The sequence below is a fragment of the Oppia nitens genome, unplaced genomic scaffold (assembly GCF_028296485.1).
Source record: "Oppia nitens isolate AA-2021 unplaced genomic scaffold, nextdenovo-longstitch-racon4-pilon3 scaffold36_pilon_pilon_pilon, whole genome shotgun sequence".
Lineage (NCBI taxonomy): Eukaryota > Metazoa > Arthropoda > Arachnida > Sarcoptiformes > Oppiidae > Oppia > Oppia nitens.
Genome location: NW_026533217.1, coordinates 154,529 through 178,505, shown reverse-complemented (window position 1 = coordinate 178,505; position 23,977 = coordinate 154,529). Strand labels below are relative to the sequence as shown.

At 33.9% G+C, this 23,977-nt stretch overlaps 4 protein-coding genes across 6 annotated transcripts in view; 1 reads left to right on the top strand and 3 right to left on the bottom strand.

Annotated features, from left to right (window-relative positions):
- LOC128957127 (putative uncharacterized protein DDB_G0292292) overlaps window positions 1-23,977 on the top strand; it is a 147,467-nt gene that overhangs the window by 104,541 nt on the left and 18,949 nt on the right. The window lies entirely within an intron of this gene.
- LOC128957122 (host cell factor 2-like) lies at window positions 985-7,245 on the bottom strand. Its single transcript, XM_054302837.1, has 10 exons — window positions 7,022-7,245; window positions 5,094-5,406; window positions 4,713-4,954; window positions 4,005-4,627; window positions 3,257-3,935; window positions 2,916-3,173; window positions 2,350-2,829; window positions 1,694-2,268; window positions 1,200-1,621; window positions 985-1,120 (listed from the first exon to the last, which is right to left on the bottom strand). Exons 1-10 carry the CDS (start codon window positions 7,179-7,181, stop codon window positions 1,087-1,089), a joined length of 3,786 nt encoding a protein of 1,261 aa, XP_054158812.1. The 5' UTR covers window positions 7,182-7,245; the 3' UTR covers window positions 985-1,086.
- LOC128957123 (H(+)/Cl(-) exchange transporter 3-like) lies at window positions 8,686-14,953 on the bottom strand. Of its 3 annotated transcripts, XM_054302838.1 has the most exons (7): window positions 12,948-13,400; window positions 11,654-12,067; window positions 11,072-11,401; window positions 10,726-10,995; window positions 10,346-10,651; window positions 8,970-10,227; window positions 8,686-8,873 (listed from the first exon to the last, which is right to left on the bottom strand). In XM_054302838.1, the coding sequence occupies exons 1-7, from the start codon at window positions 13,231-13,233 to the stop codon at window positions 8,783-8,785; spliced, it is 2,955 nt and encodes a 984-aa protein (XP_054158813.1). In that variant the 5' UTR covers window positions 13,234-13,400; the 3' UTR covers window positions 8,686-8,782. The 3 variants fall into 3 exon arrangements, with proteins under 3 accessions (XP_054158813.1, XP_054158814.1, XP_054158815.1); XM_054302839.1 differs by lacking the exon at window positions 11,654-12,067 and having other exon boundaries at window positions 8,688-8,873; XM_054302840.1 differs by lacking the exons at window positions 11,654-12,067; window positions 12,948-13,400 and adding an exon at window positions 14,914-14,953 and having other exon boundaries at window positions 8,689-8,873.
- On the bottom strand, window positions 16,625-21,658 carry LOC128957121 (probable serine/threonine-protein kinase DDB_G0282963). The gene is made up of 2 exons (XM_054302836.1): window positions 20,005-21,658; window positions 16,625-19,906 (listed from the first exon to the last, which is right to left on the bottom strand). The coding sequence occupies exons 1-2, from the start codon at window positions 21,505-21,507 to the stop codon at window positions 16,706-16,708; spliced, it is 4,704 nt and encodes a 1,567-aa protein (XP_054158811.1). The 5' UTR covers window positions 21,508-21,658; the 3' UTR covers window positions 16,625-16,705.

Below are 23,977 nucleotides of genomic sequence, written 5' to 3'. Positions count from 1 at the left end.
CTAACTAATGAACAATAGTTTATCAATAAATTTATAATAAATTTAATCACGTTTTTTTAAGTTTTAATGGTTGACTAACATTGAGATCTCATAATATATTATGAGTTGATAATCACTATATTTTTCATGTATCAATGTGTGTGTGTGTGTGTGTGTGTGTGTGTGTGTTTGAGTAGGGTTGCTAATCGTGACTAGTAATTGCAACAAAAAAAATTAATTAAATTTATATTTTTTAAAAATATAATGTACTATACTTTAAACATACACTTAATAAATGTTTTATTTATTTAAGTTTTTTATCTGAAAAAATGATTCAAAATGATTACAAAGTTAATGATTTTATTTTTATTTTAATTAACTTAATTTTTTGTTGTTGTATATGTGTTTGTGATACAGAAAATAAAACAATGAATTAATAATACATTAATTAATTTAATAACAATTTTTTTTTGGTTTGTGTTTTATGACATTCAATGAATTAGTTTTAGAGAGAGAGAGAGAGAGAGAGAGAGAGAGAGAGAGAGAGAGAGAAAGAAAGAAAACGCACAAAAATTATATATCAATTAATTAATTAATAAACAATTAGTTTTGTGATACAAAACGAAAAAATTACTAAAAAAAACAAAATATAAAATCAATTCGTCAAACAAACAAAAAATTATAGAAAAATTTACAAAAAAAAGAGAGAAAAATATTACAATGAAATTAATCGACAAAAATATAATAATAATAATTATGAAAAATTTAAATATTATATATATACTAATGATAATAACATTTTATGTAATTTTTGTTTGTTTGAATGATAATATATTGTAATATATACTGTATATATATATAGTTTAGACAATAATAATAATATTTTATACGATTTTTTGTTTTGTTTTGTTTTGTAATCAATATATTTATATATATAATAATATATTTATAATAATTATCTTTATATAACAATCAGTGATATATACTGTATATATATATAATGTTTTTATTTTAAAATTTTTGTTTGTCTATTGAAACTTCAATACACTGTTTATTATTATTATTGTTTGTTTGTCTTTGTTTTGATGGATGAGATTAACCACATATTTATTGTGCTTCAGTTTTACCCCTTTTCGGTAAACTATTAGATGAAGAAAAATATTAATATTTTTTTAAAAATAAAATAATTTTTTTGTTAAGTCCTATAATCAAACACTTACTGTTCGGTCATTGCTGTTGTCGTCGACCCCCGTTTGTTAGCCGTTTTGGTGGCCGCGGGTGTGGCAGCAGTTGAGGCACCGGCAGCAGCAGCAGCGGCAGCACTGGCAGCCGTGTCCTGAAGCCATCTGACTTGAGTGGCCGGTCCGTAGCCTTTTTCGTTTCGGGCCGCTATTCGGAAGATAATGGCCGGTTTGGTGGTCGTATCGATGTGTGCGGTAGTCAAGTGCTGGTTGCCGACAGTACACGAAGCCAGTCGACCGCAATAGACCCGAACAAATGCCAACTGATTGGGATTAGATGTCACAGTTTGTTGTCCGCTACCGGTTGTCGCCGATTTGACGGCCAAATACACGGAATATTCGGTTATCTCACCCGATGTCATGTGCGGCGGTTCCCACGATAGATGTGCCCCTTCGGCACTCTATTGACAAAAATATAATTATAATTATTATTATTATTATTGACATTCAATTCATAATTATTTATCACAAACTTTGGTTATTTTGATGGCTGACGGAGCGCCCGGATAGCCGGGTAGACATGTTTTGAAGGCCGATATCTCACTCCAGGGTCCCCGACCGCAAGCGTTAACGGCGGCCACTCGTAGCTTATAGGCTGTTCCCGGTTCGAGATCGGCTTTTATGAAATTAGTGAACAGTGGTAACGAATTGGAGTCAAAGTCGGCGTCCGGATCGCGTGGTTTGTCGATACCGTCAGCAGTTGTAGTCGCCGTCAGCGGCGGTGGTGTCAAATAGTTTTGGACAGTACACTGATTTGTCTTCAGTACGGATACATCGTACCATTGGTTCTTGTTTTTTAGCGGTTGTTTAGCGACAACCGTAGTGGCGGCCGGTTTTGGTGGCAATACTGGGGCAGCGGAGGCGACGGCATGCGTTATCGGCTGATGCGACATACCGTTGGTCACTGTTGTGGCGGATGATATGGCAGCCGATGCCAGCGTAGCTAATGGATCGGTGTCGGGTTCCGATTTGATGGCTGACGGAGGTTCGGGATCGTCGGACAACATTTGCAGGGGTGGTGCGGCTCCGGGCATCTCAACTTTTAGTGCTATTTTTCGGACAAAAAATAAAAGAAAACAAATATAAATCAATTAGCCGCTCATTACTACCCGTAACAGTAAACACCTACCGCTGGTAGTCGATGGTGTACTACTTCCCTGTCCTAATAGTGCCGATTCTAGCGTACTTTTCGGTCCAGTTTTATTAGTTACTTGAGTCGTCGGGACTTTGTTTTCATTCGGGTCGGGATCATCACTGGCACCGTCCACTTGAGGTATCTTTTTCGGTGTCGTCGGTGGTTCGGCTTTTACTTGTGCTATTGTCGATGGTTGCAGCGCTGTGGCAGCGGTTACAGCTAACTGTGTGGTCGCTCCGGTAGCCGCCGGTTTTGTTACAATAGTAGCCGTCGGATTGGTTCCCGAAGCCGACGACAGGAATACAACTTTCTGGCCGGCAGTTGTCGTCAGACTGCCACCGGAGCCGGCCTGCAGTATACGTACGCCGGCCGGCAGTGTAGTTCCCGGTGCGAACATAATCTTTTGAGCACCTGCTACGCCGGCGATACCTGATTTCAGGGCCGACGCCGGTATTGTTATCGTTTTTGTTCCTCCTTTACGAGTGAAGAGTAATGTCGACAACAATTAATAACATATAAGGAAACGTATAGAAAGTGTTAGTGCTTTTTTAATCACATACCAGCTCCCGAAACGTTTGTCAATAGCGAAGATGGTAGCTGTAAGGTAAACGGTTGGCCAGCTTGTTGTTGTTGGCCACCAATGATTACAGTTTGCTGTTGTCCGCCGCCTCCGCCTCCGGCGTTCGCCTGTTGCGGTGTCTGTACGACAATCATTTTGACCCCTTGAGGTCCGGTAACAATTTTAGCTGGCGTCGGCCCAGTGGCCGTACCAGTTTTCGGTGACTGTTGTATCATAAATGTTTTCGTAGGACTGTCACCTAAAATTATATATTTAAAAAAACACAATTCCCGATAAACAAATTGATTTTCACTTATTATTATTATTTATCAATATTATTACCCAATGATGTGACAGTATTGGTAGCACCGCCGCTGACAGCTGTCTTCAGGACAGTTGACATAAATTTTTGACCACTGGTAACGTTGGCTCCCGTATTGGGTATTTGAATCAATTGTTGGGTTCCACCACCCGATGACCCCTGTATGACTGTTCCGCCGACTGTTTTATGTAGTAGACCGCCGCCCGGTTGCGACGATACAATCTTGACTACCTGGCCTTTACCGGCACTGCCGGCCGGTGCCAGTGTCAGGCCCTGGGCTGTCTTCACCAGTGTCATCAGCTGCGGCTGACCAGTACCTCCTTGACCCGGTTTTTGTACGATAATCTGTTTGGCTCCGACCGGTGTCTGGCCGCCAGGTGTTATAATGCGAATAGTTTGTGGCTGACCAGGAGTACCGCTTTGGGCCAGTTTGAAGGTCTGTCCGGTTCCAGTAGTCATTAGCTGCGGTGTCGACGCAATAACTCGAATGCCGGTAGTGGTCGGCGTTGATGGCGGTGTTGCCGCAGCCGCTGTTGTCGTCGACGCCGCCGCCGCCAATTGTATCGATGACGGTGTCGCCATTTTTTGTGTAGCCGCAGCTGCTGCTGCCAGTGCAGCCATTCCCGATAGTTGGCCACTGCCCTGTTGTGAACCAGCGCCTATTGGTGTAGTATTGGCCGTAATTACCGACGGTGTCGGCTATAATGTTTTTAATCAATAAAAATTATCGTTAATTCATTCAACTAACCAAAAAAATAAATCGCTTACCGTTTGATTTTGTTGGACAGCTTTGACCGCTGCTGCAGCCGCTGCCGAAACCACAGGAGTTACTGGTTGAGTGACGGCAATCGGTGTTTTGGCCAACGGAATACCGGGCGGATGAACGCCTGCAGCCGATTGCGACTGCTGTTGATTGGCCGGTATGTCGTACTTTTGAATCTGCAGCAGATAGTAGTCGGCAGTCGGTACAGCGCCCCAGCAAATCTCCAGCGTATTGGTGGCCGCTCTGACCAGCTGTACTCGAGTGGGCGGCGGCGGTTTATCGGTTTCCAAATACCACAAATCCTTACAGCAAACCTGATTGTTCCAGGCCTTGCGATAGCCGTCACGACCCGACCACACATACAACCGGGTACTGATGGCTACCGAACAATGGCCGGCACGGGCTCGCGGTACCGAATCGTCAAACGATTCATTGGTAATAAACTCCCAGTTCATGGTTTCCATGTTCAGTGCGGCCAACGTATTCGTACATTTCCATTCCTTTTCCTGGACAGTACCGCCAGTTTTCGTATCGTTGTCGCAAACCAATGGCACCCAACCGCCAAAAACGTACATACGTTGGCCAATAAGTGTTGCCGAATGTAGTGACCGAGGAAGCGGTGGCACACCTGATAAGTAGTTGATGGACAGAAAAACACACACAGTTAGATAGCTATATAAAAAAAGGTGGTCATCCTATAAAAACAATATTACCGTTGACAATAGGTTTAGTCCAAGTCATGGACTCAATGTCCAGTATCCATAGGTCGCCCAATCGGCAGCCGCTCATACCGCCGTAGATAATCAGTTTGGAACTTTTGCCGTCGGGTGTCGTATAGGCAACAGCCGTATGAGATTCGCGGGGCGGCGGCGGCGTACCGTACGTGGCCGGCAGTTCCCATTGGATTAGATTAGAGTAGGGCCGCATCTCCAGGACATACAGATCGTTGAGATACCTATATAAAGATAGATTAGATAACACATACATTAGCATCGGGATGAACCGATAATCACTGGCCACTTAATTAGGTAGCACTGGCCACTTAATTAAGTTAGGGTTCGGGGGGTCTCATGAGTCTCATATCACACACAAACCTCGGTATATTGTTTTTAGGATCATCCGAATCGTTGGCCAAACCGCCGAACAGGAAGACCCGATTGCCGATCAATGTAAACGAATGGCCCAATCGTGGACACGGATATGTGCCGCCGTTTTTCGTTGGCCTCGGTTTCAATCGTTTCCATTCCCATCGGCTGGCCTGCAGTTCGAACAGTTCATTCGAGTATTTACCGTATTCGACCATTCCGCCGAAGACCAACAATCGGGTACCGTCGCAAACAAAGCCGTAGGCCGCGCAACCCGGCGGTATATCGCCCTTTACTTGCGGTACAAACCATTGGTTGGTCGCTAAAAAATTAAGATAATATCGGGTAATAATTAATAATAATACCGGAAAAAAAAAATTTTATATAACAAATAAAATAATTTATTATTTTATATTTTTTTAATTAGATATATATATATATTTGATATTATAATTGAAAACAAAATTATTATTAGTTTTTTGGTCAACAATTAGTTTGAAAAAACAATAACCTAGATAATTTTTATTTACTATTATTATTATATGTTATTATTATTTTATTGTTTGTATCCATGTTAATTTTAATTATACCAGTGTGATTAATTAAATATATATATAACTAAAAAGTACCTAGAGCAGTGTCATAAAACTTATTATTTTTTATTACTAATTTTAGTTAATATTTAGTTAACACTAATTAAATTTTGTTTATCTATTTTTTAAAATCTATCAAATTAACAAAATTAATTTTTAAAAAAAAATCTAAACAAACAAATTTAACATGCTCCAATTAATTTTTTTTAATAAATATATTTAAAATAAATAATTAACATATTATTACTACTACCCACCCACCCAAACACAATTGTTTATCAACAATTAATTTACATTAGATAAAATTATTATTATCCAGGTCACACACTATATAGTTTTTAATACCTAAATGGCCTAAATATCATAAATTTTATTTTAAACAATATTTTTTTAACACTTTCATAAATTTTTTTTGTTTTATATTTTATTTAAATTAGTGTATTGTTTGTAAAACAAAACAAAAAATTGTACATGTAGAATTTTTATATTAAAATAATAATAATAATTTTTTTTAAATTTTAATCAAAAATAAAATCCCAAAATTTTTATCAATGATCTAGGTTATTTTTGTTGCGTGTGATTGGACAACAACACAAAACAATAGCATCTTATCAACAATCAATTTATGGGGGGCGGGGAGGGGGTTATATAATTTGTATATATACAATAGATCTCCCTCCCCCCTCTAATCGTATTAAGCTGAATGATGGGGGTGGGTGGGGTGGATGATGATGAGGAAAAAGGGGGTCTAATATCATATCAAGTGCTACCCCACCCGCCCACACCCCCCCAGGAAAATGTAGGTTCAAATCAAAATCAAATATGTCTAACATATAGACAGACAGTTTTAGTTTGAAGTTTAGCTTACAATAAATGTAGCGCTAATTCAATCAATAAAAACACATACATTCAGTGCTTTTAATATATATAAATACTTTTAAACATTCAATACTAATAAATAGTAGTATTATATATATATATATATATATATGGTATATAACAGCACAGTATATGTGTATATTATTAACATACATAAGCCGTATGTGTGTGTGTGTGTGTAGAGAGAGAGAGAGGTAAAGCCATACAAACACATACATACACACACACATACACACACACATACACACACACACACACATACACACACACACACATACACACATACACACACACATACATACACACACACACACACATACATTACATACATACACACAAACAACTATGGATGTCATATACATTAGTCGGTATAATACAGTATATACTGTAAATACATACATAAGCCCATAGCATATATGATTGAATTCAATAGACAATTATAACTATATATAATTTAATACATACTTGTATTGAATACATGTAGTTCATCGACAATACCCTCGTTGCCGCCGCCAAACACAATCATCAGGTCCTTGATGGCCACTGCCCGATGGCCGTGTCGGGGCCGGGGAGCCGGACCAGTGCTGCCCGCAACTTTACGCCACTTCATTATGGGAGCAGACATTGTTGTTTTGTGTGTGTGTTTGTGTTGGTTGGGTTATGGTTGGCTGTTTTATTTGGTGGGGGGTATAGGATAGTTGACTGTCAATAGCATAGTTAGTATAGTATATATATATATATACAGAGAGAGAGAGAGAGAGAGAGAGAGAGAGAGAGAGAGAGAGAGAGAGAGAGAGAGAGAGAGTAAAGCTACCAGTGCTTAGGTTTGGCTGTGCCTGAGAGTGAGAGAGAGAGAGAGAGAGATAGATAGGGAGGGAGTCGACACTAGTAGCTAACCTACCAGTGCTGTTAGCACTGGTTAATATTATTAATTATTTTTTTTGCCTTTAAATATACCGTTCAATACATAGTATGTATGTTATTTCACTAATAACGTTCCCCTAATTTTTTTTTTTTTTTAGTTGTTTGGTCGACCAAAACTACCGGTGCGCTGTTAATATGATTTATTTAATTATTATTAATTAATTACTTACTTATTATTTATTTATTTTATTTTTGTTGATGTTAACTATACCTAAAAAAAATAACTACTAAAAAATAACAAAATTTAGCATGGTAATAATAATAATAATACAGTACAGATAAATAATAGTTAATAAATAATTAATTGTATCCATAATTAAATAATAGATACATATATATATATATATTAAATAATTAAATATTTATTAAATTATTATTTATTACTAAATATATGATTATTTTTATTTTAATTTATTTTTTTTTTGGATATAAATATTTTAATTTAGCATCATCATCATGTAAAAAATTAATCTAGGTAAAATGTTAACTGTTTTAAAATTGTCTATTAGATAATAATAATAATAATAATTAACACATTTATATGATTTATAATATTGAGATAATTAAAATACAAAAAAAAAATTATATTATAATTATCAAAATCAATCAATTTATTTATTAAAACATTTTAATACATAATACAGTAATTATAAATAACATGAAAACAATTTTTTTTAAATTTTTGTTTTTTTTCTTCAATACCATAATTCATATATAAAATATTTATGATAATCATAATAATAATAAAAAACATAATAAATAAATATATTTAATTAAATATAATTTAATAATAATTTAATTTCAGTCTATAATTGTTTTTTTTGTGTTTGGGTTTCAAAACACAATTGAATTGATGATTGCGTTATACAATAAAAATCTAAATTAAAAATAAAAACTTTAAACCTTTTTTTTTAAAAAAAAATATCAAATTACGATATTTAAATAAATAATATATATATATATATATATATATATAAATTTGAGTCTATATTTTAAATTATAATAAATAGATCTATATATAGGGATTTTTTTAGAAACATATATAATTTAACAATAATTATAATAATAATAAAACAATTGTTTTCAATTACATAACAGTCTCTCTATCATTGATTTGTGTATAATTTTGTTGTATAATAATAATCATGATTTTAGTTTAGTTTAAAAATATTCAATAAATATTAGTAAATATAATAAATATCTAATATATTTAGACAAATAAATAAAAAATAAAAAATTCAGTTAATTTTGTTTTTCAATTTTGTTTTTCTAAAAAACTAATCAATCAATCAATCAATCAATTCATCGAAACAATACCGACTCGGGATCTAAATCTTCAAACTCTTTCAGATGTAATAATATATCTTTTTTGGTGATTATGCCCAACAATCGACTGTTAAAACACAAAAAAACAAACAAACAATTAATTAAATCAATTGGTGTCCAATTGAATCAATCATCAGTCATTTATAATATCCTAATACTATACCCGTTATGCGTGACCAGCACTTGCCGTAGTCCTAGTTTGCGAAACATATCGATCACAGTTTCCATGGGTGTCTGATCGGTAATGGTTACCGGTGCCAGGTCGACCACTCGACGCAATTTGATTGGCTCGGGTGCATGCGGTGCTGGATTGGTCGATACGTGGCCGCCGTGAAACAGTACCAACGAATTTTCGAATACTTCGGACGTACGCTTGGCATTGGTCAGGGCCAGGCCAAGATCTTTGCGGGTAACAAATCCGACCAGATATTGCGATTCACGCGATACTACTACGGGAAACCCATTATGTGTTGTACTTTTCAGTAGGCAATCAATATCGTCGACAGTCATCGTATCCTGGGTTAGTACGGCCAACGGCGGTTCGCTACGTTTCGGTCGCATAGCATCGGCAGCGATGGTCGTATGCGGGAATTCTTCTTTATTATCGAGAAACGGATAGCCATTGAGTTCGATGTGGGCATCGTATACACCTTTTTTGCCGAGTGCATCGCCCACCCATTTGGCAGCCATAATAGCGGTCATTAGCGGTACAATAAAGTTGACCGAACCGGTCAGTTCGAACATTATGACTACCAGCGATACGGTCATACGAGTAACGCCGCCCAAAACGGCAGCCGCACCCACTACAGCGTACAGCCCAGGACTCATACACGATTCGCCCGAATTGGAACAGGCATCTTGAAATACCCACCATTTCGGATAGTTGTAGGCAATCTGTTCCATAGTAACGCCTACTACCCGACCGATAATGGCACCCATAGCCAGCGACGGTATGAATAGGCCGGCCGGTACTTTGATACCGAACGTAAATATTGTAATAACCAATTTGAATATCAAGGCCAGTATCAGTAAGCCCAGGGACTGGTAGACACCGGGACCGGCATTGGCAATCTGTATGTGTTCGTTAACGTTGGTAAAGTTACGCGGATAGTCGCACAGCGGGATTTCGTCGGCTATACCGCACGGCGTAAACAACAATTTGATCAAATCCGATGAATTCATTCGCGTAAATTTGTTGGGAAATGCCAGTACCGACGTAATCAACGTAATGACCAGTACTTCGGTAATCGGGTACTGACCCAATCGGGAGTATTTGCGATGTTGACACCATCGGAGATTAGCTTTGATAAATATGTTGCCGATTAGGCCGCCGAATACGCCGAGCATTACAAACGGTACCAATTCGAATAGGATCCACGGCCGGGTATAGTCAATGTAGAACATTACCAAATGTTCGTTACCTATGATGATGGTGATGATGATGTACCGGTAGGTAGGTGCCCAACAATGGGAGGAGGGAGAAAAAATAATCAATAAATTATAAGTGAAACAAAAATATGGAAATGTTGTTGTATTTACCGAACGGATTGATCGATCGGAGGACAAAAGCGGCCACTAGTGCACAGAAAAAACTACGCCACAGTGTTTTCAGTGGAAAATAATAGGACACTTCTTCGAGCGAAAATAGTACGCCGCCGATGGGCGCACCGAAAGCTACTGAGACGCCGGCAGCCGAAGCGGCCGATAGTATTTCGCGTTTTTTAGCCTCGTTTTTACCGTATTTGGGGAACAGATAGCTGAATATGTTGCCAATACAACAGGCGCAGTGAACTAGTGGACCTTCTTTACCCAGTGATAGGCCGGCAGCTACTGTTAACATCATACCTGTCCATCAAAAAAAAAAAAAACAAAACAAACAAATAGATAGATACCAAAGTTATAAACAACTGTATGATTACCCAATGACTTGATAGTCAGTGTCCATTTGCCCAGATAGCCGCGTATGATAAATCCGGACAGTATGGTCTTGATTTCGGGTATACCCGAACCGCAAGCATAGGGTGCAAACGTACGGACAAACAGGGCGGCTAGACTGACAAAAAACAGTGACCATAGTATGTAGAAAAAGTAGGCAACTATAAACGAGCCGACAACGGCCGACTTTTCATTCAGGCCCAACAGTTCGGGCCATGTTTTCCATTGGTCGCAGTGATCCGTCCATAGAGTTTCTACAACAAACAACAAAACATGATTTTTTATAGACAACTGGGTTCCTATGGGGTGGGCGGGGCAGTCATACGGTACCTTCAAATTCGGTATCATTCGATGACCAGCAGCACTGTTCCCGATTCAAATAGAAAGCTGCCGGACATAGGCCGTCCTTAAGATCTTTCATCCAGCCGGCACCGATATCGATGACACCGGCTACAGCACCGGCCGATATACCCACCAACAGTACGCATAGCCAGCCGCTCCAGGCGTCGTGCGTTGATTTCAATAGTTCAACAATCGAGTTGTGCTTACGTTTGACAATAAACCGATGGCGCATACGATCTCTGGCTATATCCCTCTGCCAGTCGATGGTATGAAAGTCTTCGTAGTGGCTCTGGATGTGCGGTAATTCGCCGTCCAATTCTAGAGTCAACCGAAACAAACAATCAAAAAAAATAATAATTAATTAATTACTAATTGATTTTTAATTTTCATCAAATAACTACTATTGTATGTAATAATAATAATTGAATAAATAAAATCATTTTTTTTTGTTTTTTGTTTTTCATATAATGGTAAGCAATGGTTAGGTGACGGTATCTCTCTCTCTCTCTCTCTCTATATATATATATATATATGTTTGTATATATCATATAATTTATTTTGGGAACAGACCTCTGGTAGGACTGCTATTATTATTATTATTATTATTATTGTAATTATTGTTTGAGTATTTAATAAATTTATCAAATTCAGTAAATGATGATGCTGATGATGAATTAGATGATGATGATGCTGTAATGGTAGATATGTTTGTGGCACTGTTAGCATAATTATTGGTTGTTGTTGTTGATCCAATGGTTGTCGGCTTCTGTATGTGTTGGTAGTGGCCATCACTAGTATCGCGATCACTGTCACTACAAGAGGTAGTACTTTGGTTAACACTTTCGGTATTGTCTAACTCAATCAATAGGCCCGTGGAAGCACTGGTAGTAGTAGTAGTATCAGCACTTGTATTAGCAACACATGCAGGTTGTGGTGGTGGTGGTAGTGGTAGTGGAGGAGTAGTAGTACTAGACATTGCACCGCCTAATGGTTTTTTTGTGGAGGGGGTAGAAGACACCGAAAATTAAAAAGAGATACCGATTGTTATAAAAAAAATTTTTTGTAGTTATATCAGTACACTATGTGTTTAAAAAAAATATTATTATTTAAAAAACTAATAAAATTAATATTAAATTTTTTGTTTCATACAGTTATTCAATATCCCATTCAAAAACATTTATAATAAAATAAAAACATTTAAGTCGTCAAACATTTTAGTTATATATATATACTGTAATTAATATATATATATATATCGCTGATAACATGTGTGTTATCTTTAGATATTAGATATTTATATTTTGATATAAAAATATAGTCATAGAAATAATTGTTTAAAAAAATTAGATTAGAAACACATGTATTATACATGTATATCATATATAATAATAATAATAAATTCAAAAAACAGTTATTATTATTATTATTATTATATTATATTACAATAATATTAATTAATAAATAATATCTTATTTTTTTTCATAAGTCATTGACAGCTATAAATTATTTTATAATATAATAATTACCGGTATATTACTGTACTATACACTGGTATAGGAGACTATTAAACATTTTTTTTTTTTTAAATAACTATTTAGTTATCAAAATATATTAATAATATATTTGATTGTATTATTAAAATAAAACAAGTCATCAAAAAAAACAAATAAAAAATAAATATTTTTTTGTTTGTTTTTTTTTGTTGTTGAATATCATTGAGAAACACATCATCACAAATACAATGGCAAACACATGTGATATCATATACAGTCATATACTGTATATTATCACCAATTAATTGGTGGACAACTTGGATGACGGTTTGATTGATTGATTGGCAGATAATCGGGTGATATATAATTACCTCTATTATCGGCTAAACCGGCGGTACCGCCGCCGCCGCCGCCGCTACCGTTGATTGCGGCGGCGGACGAGGACATCATTGAACGACCGGATTTAATATCTATAATATCTTCATCATTGACATCAATGACAGCCGCGGCAGCCGAAGCTGATCCGCCACCAGTCGATTGACTTCTTAGGGTATCAAACGATGAATAATTATCAACTGATTGGCCACTGTTTGAAAGCATCACTTTTTCATCTGATTTCTTCTTAAATATCTTATTCTTCTTCGATGGCGACAACATATCGGACAATCTTCAGCAGCAGTTGATCCATACTTTTGATTCAATTAATACATTATATAAATCACTGATATATCATATCATATCATATCATAAACTGATCACTACTTCAATGTTGTTGTCGTTGTTGTCGATGTTGTTGTCATTCAAATGTAGTGATGACTCAAACAATATTTTTCTATTCAATAGATTTTACTGTAATTTTTTACAGTGAATTACATTCAATACATATATTAATAATAATATATTTTGTTTGTTTGTTTGTTTGTTGATATTTTCAATGCAAACTCAATGAACATTGTCTACACCCGTTGTCTATAGAATGTGTATGGACATTACTTATTGTACACACACACACACACACACAGTCAAACACCTATACAGTGCCTACCATTTGAAATACTTATGCATTGATTTTATTTATATATTAAATATATTATATATACTCTATATATATATATATATATTTTAATATACAGAGTATTGAAAAATTGATTTATAATAATAATAATAATAATTAAATTAAATCATAAAAAATAGCATAACATAAAAATTATGTATAGTAAGTAAATTTAGCTAGGGGATAATTCAATTTTTTAAAAATAAATATTTTACTATTTTTTTTTTAGTTAAAAAATATTTTTCTTTAGTAAATATATTGTAAAAACTTTTGTATTTTTTTTAAAAAATTAAATTTTATACATACTAAATATAATAATAATAATATTTAATTAATTAATTAATAAATTAATATTAGTTAAATTATCAAAGCACAAACTTACTTTCAGTATTATTGATAGATATCTTATTTAATATATATTTAAACATTTAAACAATAAATTAATTAAAAAAAAATATATTTTAAACAATTTAAATAATATTTATATATATATAATTAAAATATCTTATATACTATTATATTGATGATATACAGTATGAAACAATACAAAATAATTACTATTAAAAAATTATTATTATTATTATTATTACATATTATTAGCTTAATCATAAATTATTTGGTTATGTCATATATATATATATATATACAGTATTATTATTATTATTTTGTCTATAACTTTGACATATATTTTTTCAACAACAAAAAAATTATATAATATATTAAAAATGATAATTTAGTTTTTTTATCTACTTAAATAAACTACATTAGAAATAAAAACAAAAAAAAAATCATAAAGTTTATAATAATAATAATAATAACATAAAAATTTTTATAAAAATTGTCGGTTTTTTATTTTATTTTATACTTTAAAATTAGTAAATTTTATTTTATTTAAAAATTTATATATAATATAATATAATATCACATTTCCTATTATCATAATTACTGTATTACAACTACATTATAATATTTCATTCAATATTTATTTTTATATGTACTGTATTTTACTGCTAAATATTTGTAATTATTATAAAATGTTTATACATTACGTTTTAATATATATATATATATATATAAAACTATTATTAGTGGGTGAGTGGGTGAGTGAGTGAATGAATGATAGAGAGAGAGAGAGAAAAAAAATATTAATTATAGGAAAATTACCGGAGATTTTCAATATATATTATATACTAATAGACAAATAGTTATAAAATAAATTTTTATAAATAATTTAATATATAAATAGTTATAATATAAGTAATATATATATATATGAATCATACTTTTCATTTTGTAATCACATTTATTATACTATGAAGTGCTGATTATTATTATTATTATTAAATATTAATATTTTTTTTTTAAAAATAATTTATTTAATCATTAATTGATGTTTAGCTGTCTAGTGATATTTAAAATTAAGATTTTATCAATTTTTTTATATCAACTAAAACACTGTTTTTAAAAAAAACTTGTCTCACATTTATATCACTGAAAAACACTTTTTTTAAAAAAAAACTTTTAAAATATTTTTTTTAAATGTATTACTTCCCACTTTTTAAGATAAAAAAACTCAATTACATATAAATATTTAAATAAATAAATAGTTTTTAAAGTTTACAACAACAACAACAAGCTATTAAAATTAATCATCGATTAAAAAACATATATTAATATAACATTTTTTTCATATATGATATTAATATATATACAGCTATATAATAGTTTGTATTTTTTTAATTACTACTTTAATTTTATAGCAGTATTATAATTATTATTAGTTTTTTAAAACAAAATTGTTTTTAATTGGCACTTCAAGCATAATATAAAATTATTATTATTTTTTAAAATATATAAAAATAAATTATGTTTAATGAACCGTTGATTGCAAATAAACCTTATGTTTAATTATTATCATATAAATACTATATAAATATTATATATATTTTTTTAGTTTTAATTATAATAACAAACAAACCATATGAATCAATATTTATTAATACCTATATTTATTAATAATAATAATATTATATTTTTGTTATTTGTAATGTATGTGTCAAATACAMAYACACACACACACACACACACACATTAGTATAAACATTGAGCCTGATCAAATAGCTTAAATAATATTTTAAGTGTAATATTTAACATAATATTATTATTAATAATAAAAAAATAGTCAAAACCAGTAAATACGAGAATATATATTTACATATATATAAAAAAATTGCATTTAAATTATTATACAGTATATACATTACATAGTCATTATATATATATATATATAAATTTTAAAAATTTATTTAGCGTTAAAAATATATTATCCAAATATATAATTTACCTATAATTTGAAATTCAATGCTAAACATGTCTACTAATAATATACAGTAAAATATAAATTGCATAATAATGCAATTAATATTTTTTAGTAGAAATTTATTTTTAAAACTGTTTATTTTAACGCTAGATATTTTTATAAAAAAAATCAAACTTAAACAATCAACATGTTTAACTAATAAATTTACCATGAAGCAATTAATTTTTTAAAATAAAAGTTTTAATAATCATCAATCACATTTGTTTATTTAAATCACAAACAAATTATATAAAAAAAACTTTTTTGAATCCATTATTTTATTATATAATAATAATAATAAATAAACATTTTTTTGGAAAATAATTATATATAAAAAAAGATAATTCATTTTTTTTTATTAATAAGAAATATATATTTATTTATATATATATTTATTGATATATATATATATAAAAAACTATAAATACTATATAAAATATTTGGTATATTATTATTATTTATAAAAAAAACTAATAATTTTATGGCACTTGAGGTGATAGATAGGAAATAATATATATATATCATAAGTTAGGATATGTTAAGTGATATATAAATTTAATTTTATTTATTTTTTTTTTAATTAATATATTGATATTAAAAAAAATATATAAAATAAATTTTATATATAAAGTGTGCGATTTTAATGGCAAATAAAAAAACAGTCCGTTTTCAGAGTCAGTTCCTCTCTCTCTCTCTCTCTCTCTCTCTCTCTCTCTCTAAACAAGTGTCGGATTTTTCTTATTGTGGTCACGATTGTGGCTACTGTTGTTGCCGATGGTGGTGGTGGTTGTGGTAGTGATGGTCGTATGGGTGGTGACCACTGCTGTACTACTGTCCGACCGTCGGTGATCATCATACCATGAGATCAGTTCATTGGTAAATGAATCGCTGACAATCATCTGGGATTTTAGCGACTCGTTTAGCGGTGATTGTGGCGATTGAATGGTATTTAACTGAGATATTTCAGTCTTGGATGGAGTGGTCAGATGATGGTGATGGTTGTAGTGGTGGTGGTGTAAGTGTTGATAATTATTTTTATCGCCAATAAGTGTATTATTATTATTATTAATGTTATTGTTGTTATTGCAGTTTTGATATATTGGCGATAGACTGGTCGGTGTGTCAGCCGATGGTAACGGTGTGGTACTATTACACGACGATATGGAGCTAACCGATTGCCGTGATTGGCGATTACCGGTACTATTGTTGTTGTTGTTGTTATGCTTTTTGCTGTACTTATAAAAGTCGGACAACTCGAACGGCTTTTCCTCTTCCCAATAGGGCTGAAATTGGCCAACACTTACAACGGTTACTTCGACACCGTTACCCGACGGTATAGTCGGCGACATTGGTATTGGAGTCGGTTTATTGGTTGTTTGTTGATAGTCTCCGCCGCCGCAGCCGTTCAGTGACCACTTGGAACTGATGGACGCAATTGAGTTGCGATTGTTGTTGTTAATCATGTTTAATGTACTGCAACTGCTGGCATAGGATGGTGTGGGCGATGATAGTGCCGGCGGTGGTGGTGTTGGCAGTGGCGGTGATGGTGTAGTCGAGTGAGACGATGACAGTGTTTCGGGTGCTGATGATGATGACACCGACGACGACGACGATGTGGGCATCATATGTGCCATAGTCTGGACATTGACGTACAACTCTTTGGACGGATCAGAGTTGTTTGCCGCAGCCGCCGCGTTGTCAATGGTGGCCATAATATGGGCGGTATTTACGTAGATATTATGAGAATCGTTGGCAAGTATTGTCGTTGGTCTTGTTTCGGCGGTTTGGTTTTGTTTTGTGGGCAACACAACAAAGTCAAGCGACGTTTCTGTCCACGACTTGAGTACCGGTAGTGGCGGCGATGGTTTAGTAGTGCACATCCGTTCATCGCTGATGAACATCGAGTCCTGGCGTTTGTGCGATATAATTGGCGTTTTGTTTGATGTGACCATTGATGGCATATTAGTAGTACCGGTAGTATTGGTAGTAGTAGTAGTAGTAGTCATCGAAGTCTGACTACTTATTGGACCCGAATTTATCCTATTTCTTAGGGAAACCACCGATGATTCCTTCTCATGATAGTAGTTGTTGTTGTTGTTGTGCTGCTGATGATAATTGTGTTGTTGTTGATGATAATGATTCGGATGTTTTTGGTTTATGTCTTGAGACCCATTGTTGTGATGATGACGAAACTTGTGACTATCCATATCATCAGTGGCGGTGATATTATCGGTGATCACCATTTGGGCCGATCTTAATGGAGGAATAACTTCTTGGCCGATGATAATGCCGGTAATGTTTTCATAGTCGTGAGATGATTCACTTCTTGAAAAGTGACATTTGGTGGTTATTGACGGCGACAACGGCGGCGGCGATTCTATCGGCAGTGTTGGCAGCTGTCTCTGTGCCATCGGGTTTATCATTGTTGTTGTAGTAGTAGTAGTAGTTGTGTTAGTAGTGGTACCGGTAGTTAGTGTAGTCGGTGATGGAGGACAAGTAGAAACATCTGACTGATGGTTATCGGTAAGTGATGTACGACTCAATCGATAAGCTAATGGATAATGATTTTGATAGTGTTTGTGGTGCTGTTGTTGTGGATCAGTTGATGTAGAAGAAGAAACTACTACTGAATTGGTTGGCGAATGATATGACTCGTAAGTACTATCGCTTCTCCGTCTTTGCTGATAATGACTACTATTATCCAGACTATTACTTCGCAACAACAGAGTTATCATATTATCATTTTGCAGACACTGGCGATGATGTTTGTTGTTGACAACTGCCGGTACTAACGGCTCTTTGAACTGATGCTTAACTGGCGATCGGATCAGTAGTGTAGTGTCGTCTTGGCTTTTGATGGCAATAGATGTACGTCTATTGGGAACACTATATAGATTGGAACTGTCAGTCAAGTGTACGGATGTTTCAAATTTATTAATATATGTCGACTCCTCCGCCATTAACAGCCGTTTTCTATTAATTTCTTGTTGTTGTTGTTGTTGGTCATCATCGGCTAAATAGATGACACTTCCATTACCACAGCTGCTGGCGATATCGCTATTGCTGGCAAAGACATCGTTGTTGTTGTTGTTGCTGTTGTTGTCTGCTTCAAGATTGCGTAACATTTCGTTGGATTCTTCATCGGTATCGTAATCAAAACCACAACGACGACGACGATCACCCGGTTCAGAGGCGGCGGCCGCCGATCGCGGCCGTTGTTGTTGTTGGATAGCATTAGTGCGATTCACTAGCGATATGACTGACGGCGATAGTGGTCGTCGTCGTCGCTGTTGATGATGATCGACATCTTCTTTGGCTGTTGATGACGACGGGTTCGGTGTCGACGGTATAGATCCAGTGTATAGACTGGCAGTTCTGCGTACGGAAAACTCCGATTGTTTGCTGGTCTGGTTGTTGTTGTCTTCGGTAACGAAAAACTTGTTCAAACTGTTGCCACACTTTTCCAGTTGTTGTGTTGTCGTCGACGACGACTCGTCAGTCGAATGGCTCATATTGTCGTCGCTTAGATCTTCGGTTGACTGATGACTACTACGGCGTCGGCTAGATTTGGTTGATAGTTGTTGTTTTGAGGCCGCAATTTGACGCCTGACCACAACCAGCCGGCCTTCCAGGTCTTTGAGTTTGGCCAACGACTGTTGGTAGGCGTGTTTGCGCTGACGGCGCGCAATCTTCTTGGTAGTACCATCTTTGGCCAGTCGGGCGGCTGCGGCCACTATTTTACTTTGAATTTCGTACTCCAGTTCCAGTTTCATTAGATTTGCTTCCTGTTTGGTCTTTGGTTTTCCAATCAGTTTGCTGTTGTTTAGCGTAAATCCGGTACCCACTCGACGTCTGATTACTGGAATCGGTTCGTTGGCATTCAATGGTGTTTCGGGCGGCAATTCACCGGTCAGTTCCTATCAATAATAATAATTTAAACAAAATTAAAAAATATGATTGAAAATAACCATTAATTTTCAAAGAGTTATCCGATTCGGACAGACAACTAACTAACCCCTTCCTTCAGACACAACTCTTTCAATTCTTTCAACTTCTTGTTCATGGCTTCTTCTAGTGCTTCCTTACGTATCTTTAAGGCGTCAAACATTTGTTTTTGTTGATTACGTTTATTGGTTTCAAGATTATCCAGTGTTTCGTTTTCAATACAAAGCGCTGGCAGACTATGGGAACTGATTGTCCGCTGATGATGATTGTGATGATGATGATGATGGGGTTGTTGTGATGAGGAACCGGTGGTTAGCTGACTCCGCGATGATGAAGAACCAGATGATCGTTCGGATCGTTCGACAAACGCCTTGTTGGCGGTAAGTTCGTCGGCAATCTGATCCGCCGATCGCCAATTCAGATGATTTTTCGCAGTAACCGAATTGCGCCGATCAATGTAGAACTGATGCTGGGCTACGGCCATCGACCAGATACACTTGGTCAGACACGGATTGGCGGCAAACCATACATAGACGGTAACATTGCACGGACCGAACGTACGCCGGCTGACCGATACCTGGGTTGTCGGATCGGTTATGGCCGACGACAGATCGTCCACCAGATCGCCTCGGGATTCTTCGATAGCATTTTCGTAGAGATTAACCGACGACAAGGCGTGGACAACGCGTTTCGGATCGCGTACTTCGATCGAAAACTTTTTCTCCCGAAAGTACAGATTTTCCAATTGTTTCCATAGAAATGTTCGGCGAGGTATACGCCGATCGGCGTAATCAAACTGATCGATACCTTTGTAGCTCAGCCCTAGCCAGTAGGGTATACCCGATTTGTCCCGGACTTCGTAAAAGTGTACACCGTAGGTCGGCTGTTTTTCAATCAGCGACATATACTTGACTATTGATTGGCCGCGTGTCTGACCCGTTAGTTGGCGATAATGGCCAATGATTTTCTCTTCGCAAGCCGCCAACGATGGCAACTCTTTCAGCAGATATGTCGGTATCAGTTGCTGTTGGTGTCGCTTGAGTTGATTCTTGCATTTGCTATCGTTATCGTCATCATCGGTATAATCACCGTACGTTGCCTGCATGACCAGTGCCGACAATTGCCAACCAGTATCCTGGTCAACTTGGATAACTTGATTGGCCACCAGGGATCGGGCTTGCAAATAGAATAGCTCGACACTCGAAGTATCCGTCAATTGGACAACAGTTTGGACAAAATATTTGACCAGAAAATGTAGTACCAGTTTATGGCCACTGTTGGTAGCCGTGGCCGCCGCGTGTCGTTTAGCCCATTCGTGATCCAGGACACGCTTATCGAGATTAAGCCACGAGTACTGACCGGTTTCATCCAGAAAAGCCAATCCGAAGTATTGTTTTTCTTTCAGCTGGAAGTGCGAACAGACAATATCGAAGAGATCGCCGGCAAACAGTTTCCGTTGTATTATCAGTTCAACCCGACGGCCGTCCAATAGGATTACTTCGCTACGGCGGCCATCGCCCGGTGCTGCCGATGCCGACCCAGACATCTTTGCCAGCGATGATTTGATTACCATTTATTTAGCAGTTAAGTAGTGGTAAACCATTTGGTGATAATAATTATTATTAAAAAAAAACTTTTTTTTTCTTCAATGATATCTTCAAGTTTTGTGGAAACTTATTATCAATTGATTGGGTGTTATATATGTGTTGATGTTGTGTACTGACTGTAGTTGTCATCAAAAAACTACTATAATATAACTAAACAAATATAAAATAATAAGTAAAATAATAATAAATAATAAAAATTAATTATCACATAAAAAATTGTTTATAAGTTAGTCATAGGCATTGAAATTATATATAATTATTTACTTAATAATAATAATAAGATATATAACATAAACATTATTAAATTGTTGGATAAAAAGTTGGCAATAATTGTAATAATAATAATAATAATAATAAGTTGGGTATTAATTTAATACCCATTGACTTTTAATACATATTTAATACATACATATGTGTATATTATATATATCACAATTAATATATGAAATAATTATAATTAACAGTACAACTAATGTATTTAATATAAATATATTTTATCATATCTTATATTTCTCTCTCTCTCTCTCTCTCTCTCTCTCTATATATATATATATATATATATATATATATCTATAATAGCAGTAATTATAATGACTGTAATAAAACATAACAACACACACACATACACATAAACACTGGCATTAATTAACATTACATTACATACCAATACATTATATATGATATAAAATACTGTATTATTTTTTTTGCGGCTAATATACAGTACACAGACAACACATATACACACTTATAGTTAAAATTAGTTAATCAACTGTTGATAATAATAAGTTTTTTTTTGTTGACAATAACATATAGTAATAATAATAATACTAATACTAATATAATGATAATCAAAACTAAATTGTTAATTATTTTTTATGTTTTGTTTGATAAATACACATATAAGTAGACATTATAGACATACACACTATAAATATAACAAACAAAACAAACACACAAAAAAAATTATATCACATTACCTATGAAATCAAGTGAAACTTTATATATAATATATTTTATATATATTTTTTTTATATATCATAGACATTAAAAAAAAAAATTTATTTATTTTAAACAATAATGAAATAATAATATCATAAATGAAACTTAAATAACACAATAAAAATATAAAAAGTTTTTTTTCTGTAACTTTCAATTCACATCAACAAAAAAAACAATCATTACTTTTGTTTGGTTGTTGGGCTATACAGACAGTCAATGTAACCAAACCTCACAAAAAACTTAAACAATAAAAATCATTGCAAATAATACACACAAATAATAAAACTAAAAAAATTTTTTTTTTTTAAACTTAAACAATCATTTTGATAGGTATTATAAGGCAATACATACATACATACTGTGTGTATGTGTTGTGATGGCAATCAATGGTTCATTGAATGTCTAGTAGTGTTTGTATTGTATTGTATGTATGTATGTATGGGTTTAGTATTACAGTGAAGCCATTGGTTTATTATACACTGTATGTATACCTATCAATACATACATGTTTTGGCAGTTTTTATCATATATACGATACATACATACATACATACACTAAACAACAACAACACTACAGCATAGCATAGCATATGATTGGTATTTTTGAGAGAAAGAGAGAGAGAGAGAGAGAGAGAGAGAGAGAGAGAGAGAGAAGTTCGTTAATATATAATACAGTATATACTGTGTATATAGCTATTTGTGTACTAAAACATAATGTTTAACTACAGGTCCATTGGTATGCAATTATATGTATTGCCTCTCAAACATACTGTATGTATGTGTGTGTGTGTGTGTGTGTGTGTGTGTGTGTGTGTGTGTGTATGTGTAGAGCCAATGCCATAGCGTTTTTCATATACATATAAGTTAAGTGTAGTTAGTTATGTGAAACTATGCTATGCTAGCACTGGTAGTATAGCCCCAGAAAGAGAGAGAGAGAGAGAGCGCCAACACATTGACTGCATATAAAAAAAAAATTTTTCAATAGCACGGCAACACATTATTTATTATTATTATTATTATTATTATTATTACTAGTGCTGTAATACAGCAACTATAGTAAAACTCATTGCCTTATTATGTATTATATTATTATTATTATTATTATTTTTAGTATCATATGTTGCTATAAAATATTTTTCTCACTCGCGTTATACAAACATCCTATATATATATATATACACTATATATATACAGCTTATATATATACACTATATATATACAGCTTATATATATATTTACCGGTATATAAGCAATAATTATATATACTGTATATGTGTATATATATATTGTGTAAAACATTAATATACTATAGAGTTATGTATTATTATTTATATATATAAAAAAAACTGTTATATAATTTTTGTTTTATATATATATATAAAAAAAACTTGTTGTCACTTACATCCTAAACGTGACGACCCAAACATTTTTTTTTTA

What these genes read in the sequence shown, in the direction of transcription:
- LOC128957122 (XM_054302837.1), bottom strand. Translation starts at nt 7,181, where the DNA reads ATGTCTGCTCCCATAATGAAGTGGCGTAAAGTTGCGGGCAGCACTGGT. An exon ending in CCTAAAAACAATATACCGAG is followed by an intron (nt 4,955 to 5,093) that starts GTTTGTGTGTGA and finishes ATCTTTATATAG; the next exon opens with GTATCTCAACGATCTGTATG. An exon ending in TACACCATCGACTACCAGCG is followed by an intron (nt 2,269 to 2,349) that starts GTAGGTGTTTAC and finishes TCCGAAAAATAG; the next exon opens with CACTAAAAGTTGAGATGCCC.
- LOC128957121 (XM_054302836.1), bottom strand. Translation starts at nt 21,507, where the DNA reads ATGGTAATCAAATCATCGCTGGCAAAGATGTCTGGGTCGGCATCGGCA. An exon ending in AGTTGTGTCTGAAGGAAGGG is followed by an intron (nt 19,907 to 20,004) that starts GTTAGTTAGTTG and finishes TATTATTGATAG; the next exon opens with GAACTGACCGGTGAATTGCC.
- LOC128957123 (XM_054302838.1), bottom strand. Translation starts at nt 13,233, where the DNA reads ATGTTGTCGCCATCGAAGAAGAATAAGATATTTAAGAAGAAATCAGAT. An exon ending in GAATGATACCGAATTTGAAG is followed by an intron (nt 10,996 to 11,071) that starts GTACCGTATGAC and finishes TGTTTGTTGTAG; the next exon opens with AAACTCTATGGACGGATCAC. An exon ending in CCGATCGATCAATCCGTTCG is followed by an intron (nt 10,228 to 10,345) that starts GTAAATACAACA and finishes CCATCATCATAG; the next exon opens with GTAACGAACATTTGGTAATG.